General features: G+C 72.0%; 1 protein-coding gene across 1 annotated transcript; it reads left to right on the top strand.

The window, feature by feature from the left end:
* The first annotated feature begins 2,209 nt into the window (after positions 1–2,209).
* On the top strand, positions 2,210–5,232 carry CS (citrate synthase). Its single transcript, XM_035313320.1, has 10 exons — positions 2,210–2,361; positions 2,468–2,575; positions 2,662–2,727; positions 2,807–2,938; positions 3,014–3,202; positions 3,282–3,481; positions 3,746–3,875; positions 3,961–4,062; positions 4,127–4,336; positions 4,419–5,232. Exons 1-10 carry the CDS (start codon positions 2,233–2,235, stop codon positions 4,587–4,589), a joined length of 1,437 nt encoding a protein of 478 aa, XP_035169211.1. The 5' UTR covers positions 2,210–2,232; the 3' UTR covers positions 4,590–5,232.
* The last annotated feature ends 127 nt before the right edge of the window (positions 5,233–5,359 follow it).

Genomic DNA, 5,359 nt, shown 5'->3' with positions numbered 1-5,359 from the left:
CCGTGCTCCCTGGGGGGGCCCCCGCCGGTAGCGGCGGGGGGGGGGCTCTGCCCGGTGCCCCCCCGGCCTTGGCCTTGGCCGCGGCCCCGCCGTTTCGTAACGGGCGCCGTTATCGACCGGGCGTTATTTTGGGCCCGCCGCCGCCGTGTTGTGGTGTCCGACTTGGCCCCGGCCCCGCCCGGGAGAGGGGGGGGGGGGAGCTCAGCGCCCCGGCCTTTCCTCAGCGCTCCCCAATTATTGCTCCCTAATTAGCGTTGCCCAACGGGGGAGGCCTCCCCGGGCCGAGCCGCCGGTGACCGGGGTGAAGCCGGTGGCTTTGCACGCTAATCCCGGCCCGGCCGCCCTCCGGCCTCCTCCTCACGGCCTGGGCGGAGGCATCGCGGCCTTCATCCTCCTCCTCCTCCTCAGCTGCCCCCAGCCCGGGGTTCTCCAGCACCCCCAGACCGCGGTGGGGGCCCAACGCTGCCTCCCCAGGACGCCCCGCGGCGCCCCGGTGCTGCCGGAGGAGCCCCCGGGCGCCCTCACCCCAGGGCGGCGTTGGGGTCCCCACGGCCGCCCCCTCCCCAAACGGGGGGCGCGATGCCGGGGGCCGCGGGCCCGTGGCCGTCAGCTCGGCTCGGCCGCCCCCACGTGTGACCTTGAGCTTGCGGCGCCTCCGTGACAGCTCGGCCCGGGCGGGGACGGGGCCGCGGCTGCACGGGTGCCCCTGGCCCGGTGGCGGGAGGGCGATGGGCGCAGCGGGGATCCCCCGGCGGCGCAGAGGTGACGGGCACCACGGCCCGGTAACGGTGCTGGTGCTGGCACCCCGATGGGGGGGTGTAGAGAATGAATCCGAGGGGGGCAAGCAGAGTTTTGGGGGGCCCTACCCCCGCTGCTGCAGGAAGCGCTCCTGCAGATTCAGCCCTAAAAGCCTGCGGGGGGGCTTCGTGTCCTGCAGAGGTGCCGGGGGCTGTCCCGTGGGTCCCCCAGGCTGGGGGGGCTGAGGGCCGGGCGTGTTCCCCGCAGGGGGGCCGAGCGAGAGCCCCGCAGCAGCGGCCCTGACCTTGGGCTTCGTTCTGCCTCTATTGTTCCCGTCGGCATTTTCCCTTCTCGGGTGCCGCCTGTTCCTGCAGCTGCCTCGCGCAGCCGTGCGGGGCGACTCGAGCTATGCTGGGGGGGCTGGGCCCCCCCTGGCTGAGCTGGGGGGCTCTTCTGAGGGGCTTGGGGCTGTGGGACGTGGGGTTCGGTGCGGCACCGAGCCCCGCCGGGTCCCCCCGGGAGCCAGTGGAAAAAACGAGTCATGATCGGCCTCCGCTGCAGCGGCCCCGCACCGGGGGGGGGCCTGGCCCTGTGCCGTGGGGGGCCTGGCCCAGGCCCAGAGCTGCAAACCTGCCCGGCCCCGCGCCGCTGGGGCTGGGCCCTGGGGTGTCTGCAGGGCACAGAGCCCCCCCCCGAGCCCCTGCACCCGGCCCCCTCTGCACGGGGGTCCCGGCCCCGGAGCCTGGGTGCTGCCCTGGGTGCCACGGTGGGCCTGAACGCCCCGTCCTGTCGGGAGACCCGGGGGGGTCCCTGGGACCTCCCCAGGGCAGGGGCACCCCTGCTTGGAGGGCTGCTGGGGGCAGGCAGCTCCGGGGCCCAGGGGCGGCCGTGGGTCGGGCACGGTGTCCCCGGTGTCCCCGCCGCGGGCAGGGTGCGGCGAGGGCGGCCCGGGGCCGAGGTGCTGCGTCAGGGCGTTCCTGCCGGGCCGGAGTCCCCGCGGTTGGGAGCGCGCGGGCAAGGAACAAAGCTTGGTTTTCCCTGGATGCCGGCCGAGCTGGCGGGGGGGGGGTTAAGGGGGGGACACACCACGCCGAGCCCCCGCACAGGAAACCTGCGGTAATGTCGGCCTGGCTCGGCTCGGCCGGCAGCACCGGCTCCCACGTGCCGCCGCTTCCGCTGTGCCGGGAGAAGGAAGCGAGAGGCAGCCGCCTCGGACGGCGGTGGGGCGCGGAGCCCGCTCTGCGGCGGGGCCGTACGTGATGTGCATGAGCGAGGCGCAGCGGGGAGGCCCCGCGCCGGCCTCCCCCCGGTGCCTGGCTGAACCTGCTGGGTCTGATCTCGGCGTGGGTGGGCGGGGAAGCCGCTGGCTGCAGGGCGCAGCGTCCTTGCGAGACAGGAGATCTCCATCTCCCGGAGTCACGGGGCTCCTCCTGCCGCAGGAGCTGCGCTCTGCTACCGAGAGCCGGGGCGCGTTACGGGACTGGGGCTGCTCGCATGGCTGAAACCCTGCCCGGAACGGGGCAGGCCGGGCACTCAGGACCCGGGGTAACTCAGCCCGTGTCTGCTCTCCCGCAGAATGCACCGTGCGTCCTCTTCGCCGCCCGTCACGCCAGCGCTGCCACGGTAAGAGCAGCCCCCGCGGCTGTCACCCCTTCCTGGCGCTGGATGGGGGGCGTGTGGTCGGCCCCCCTGCAGGCGCCGGGGCTCACGGATCCCTCCCCTTTCCCAGAACCTGAAAGACGTCCTTGCAAACATGATCCCCAAGGAGCAAGCGAAAATCAAGAACTTCAGGCAGCAGCACGGCAGCACGGCCATTGGGCAGATCACGGTGGACATGGTGAGCAGGGCCGGCCGCATCCCCGCCGCACCGGGGCTGCCGGGCTGCGCCACCGCGGGTAACCTCCTCCCTCCGCCCTTCCCCAGGTGTACGGCGGGATGAGGGGCATGAAGGGGCTGATATACGAGACCTCCGTGTTGGATCCTGATGAGGTAGGGTTCTGCCCTGCTCAGGTGTCTGCCTCGCCTGGGTGTAGCTGCAGCGGCCGACGCTTGCTCTGGGCTCTTTCAGGGCATCCGCTTCCGCGGGTACAGCATCCCCGAGTGCCAGAAGCTGCTGCCCAAAGCGGCGGGGGGCGAGGAGCCGCTGCCCGAGGGGCTCTTCTGGCTGCTGGTGACGGGAGAGGTGCCCACCCAGGAGCAGGTAACGTGCCGGGGCCCCGGGGGGGGGTGAGCTGGCAGCCCCCCAGCCCCCAGGCTCAGCACCCTTTCCCCGCAGGTGAGCTGGGTGTCCCGCGAGTGGGCCAAGCGTGCCGCGCTGCCCTCCCACGTGGTGACCATGCTGGACAACTTCCCCACCAACCTGCACCCCATGTCCCAGCTCAGCGCCGCCATCACTGCCCTCAACAGCGAGAGCAAGTTTGCTCGCGCCTACGCCGAGGGCATCAACCGGGTCAAGTACTGGGAGGTACGGGGGGGCCTCGGTGCCGTACCGGGGGGTGGGGGCTCGCGGTCGCCCAGCTCCATCTCGCCGTGGTCTGTCCCAGTTCGTCTACGAGGATGCCATGGACCTGATCGCCAAGCTGCCTTGCGTCGCCGCGAAGATTTACCGCAATCTGTACCGTGAGGGCAGCAGCATCGGGGCCATCGACCCCAACCTTGACTGGTCCCACAACTTCACCAACATGCTGGGCTACACCGACCCCCAGTTCATCGAGCTGATGCGGCTCTACCTCACCATCCACAGGTACGGGGCCGGGGAGCGGCCGGGGAAGGAGCAGGCGGGGACTTGGCCCTGCCTCGGGGCCAGGGATGGGGCAAGGCCCTGGGATGTGCCCGGGCCGCTCCGGGGCGGCACCGGGTGCATGGTGCAGAGCCCTGGGGCAGGGCCGTGCTGGGCTGGGAGCATGGTGGGAGGGGTTGTTGCCCCCCCCCTGTGGAGGCGTTCCTCTGGCTGTGGGGATCCTCGGTGGGGGTGTGGGAGACCTAATGCAGCCCCTCGCCCCTGCAGCGACCACGAAGGGGGAAACGTGAGCGCCCACACCAGCCACCTGGTCGGCAGCGCGCTCTCGGACCCGTACCTCGCCTTCGCCGCCGCCATGAACGGGCTGGCCGGGCCCCTGCACGGCCTCGCCAACCAGGTAGGCAGCTCCGCGTGCGTCTGCGTTGTCCGTCTGTCCGTCCGTGCCGCCGTTCTCACCCCCCGACCGCTGTCCGTGCCCCCAGGAGGTGCTGCTGTGGCTCACCGACCTGCAGAAGGAGCTGGGCCAGGAGGTGTCGGACGAGAAGCTGCGGGACTTCATCTGGAACACGCTCAACTCGGGCAGGGTGAGTGCGGCCCGGCCGGGGCGAGGGGCCGGGGCCGTGCCGGGCTCTGACCCCCTCCTTGCAGGTGGTGCCGGGCTACGGGCACGCCGTGCTGCGGAAGACGGATCCCCGCTACACCTGCCAGCGGGAGTTCGCCCTCAAGCACCTGCCCAAGGACCCCATGTTCAAGCTGGTGGCCCAGCTCTATAAGATCGTCCCCAACGTGCTGCTGGAGCAGGGCAAGGCCAAGAACCCCTGGCCCAACGTGGACGCTCACAGCGGGGTCCTGCTGCAGGTGAGCCTCGGGCCGGGCCTGCCCCCAGAGCTCCCCTCTCGGCCCCCCACGGCCCGGCCCTGACACCCGTCTCCCCCCGCAGTACTACGGCATGAAGGAGATGAAGTACTACACGGTGCTCTTCGGGGTCTCCCGCGCCCTGGGCGTCCTCTCGCAGCTCATCTGGAGCCGGGCGCTGGGCTTCCCCCTGGAGCGGCCCAAGTCCATGAGCACCAAGGGCCTGATGCAGCTCGTGGGCTACAAGTCTGGGTAAAGAAGGGACGGGGACAGGGCCGCGCTCGCTGCTCCCCCGGGACGCCTCCGGGCCCGGGACGGACTCGGCACTGAACCCTGCTCCACCTGCGAGGCGCCAGAGGCGGCCCCGGGGGTCCCACCTGCCCTGTGCCCCCTCCCTACCCTGGCGCAGGGCCCCCCCCCCTCCGGGCCCGGACCCCCCCAGCCTCCCGGCTGCCGCCCCTCGTTGGCTCTGCCCTGGGCCAGCGCCACGCACACGGAGCCCCCGGGCTCCCCGCTGCTGGGGGGGCCGGCGCTGCAGGGCTGTGGGGCTGCCCCACCGCAGCCATTTAACCCCCCCCACACACACACCCCGTGCCCCCCGAGAGGGGTTCAGTCCAGACTCCTGTCCGCAACCCCCACTGGGGCTCACGCCCTCGGGGCAGCTGGTGAAGAACGAATGTCTCAGCCCCCCCTTTTCTCCCAAAGGCCTCGATACACTCCTCCCCGGCCCGTGCCCCCCCCGTGTTTGTGTGAATCCCCGCGTCCGATGCCCCCGGAGCCGGAGCTGGGCCCCCCCCCCGCCCCCTCCCCGTGCCGGCCCAGCCCCGGCCCATCGCAGGCTTTGGGCGGTTCTGTACAAACAACAAAAAAATGCAAAATAAATGTTTTTATTAACAAAGCCCGAGGTGCTGCCCGCCAGCCGTCCTGCTGGGTGCAGGTCCCTGCCCCCCCCCGGGGCTGTTCCTGTAGGGCTGGAGGGGGTCCGGGCTGGTTCCCCCCCACTTTGGGGGTTGCTGCCCCCCCCCC

The sequence above is a fragment of the Oxyura jamaicensis genome (genome assembly GCF_011077185.1).
Source record: "Oxyura jamaicensis isolate SHBP4307 breed ruddy duck chromosome 33 unlocalized genomic scaffold, BPBGC_Ojam_1.0 oxy33_random_OJ72850, whole genome shotgun sequence".
NCBI classification, from domain to species: domain Eukaryota; kingdom Metazoa; phylum Chordata; class Aves; order Anseriformes; family Anatidae; genus Oxyura; species Oxyura jamaicensis.
The sequence above is the reverse complement of the archived record's forward strand: the minus strand, read 5'-3'. Positions and strand labels throughout refer to the sequence as shown.

What these genes read in the sequence shown, in the direction of transcription:
- CS (XM_035313320.1), top strand. Translation starts at nt 2,233, where the DNA reads ATGGCTGAAACCCTGCCCGGAACGGGGCAGGCCGGGCACTCAGGACCC. An exon ending in GGCAGATCACGGTGGACATG is followed by an intron (nt 2,576 to 2,661) that starts GTGAGCAGGGCC and finishes GCCCTTCCCCAG; the next exon opens with GTGTACGGCGGGATGAGGGG. An exon ending in ACCGGGTCAAGTACTGGGAG is followed by an intron (nt 3,203 to 3,281) that starts GTACGGGGGGGC and finishes GGTCTGTCCCAG; the next exon opens with TTCGTCTACGAGGATGCCAT.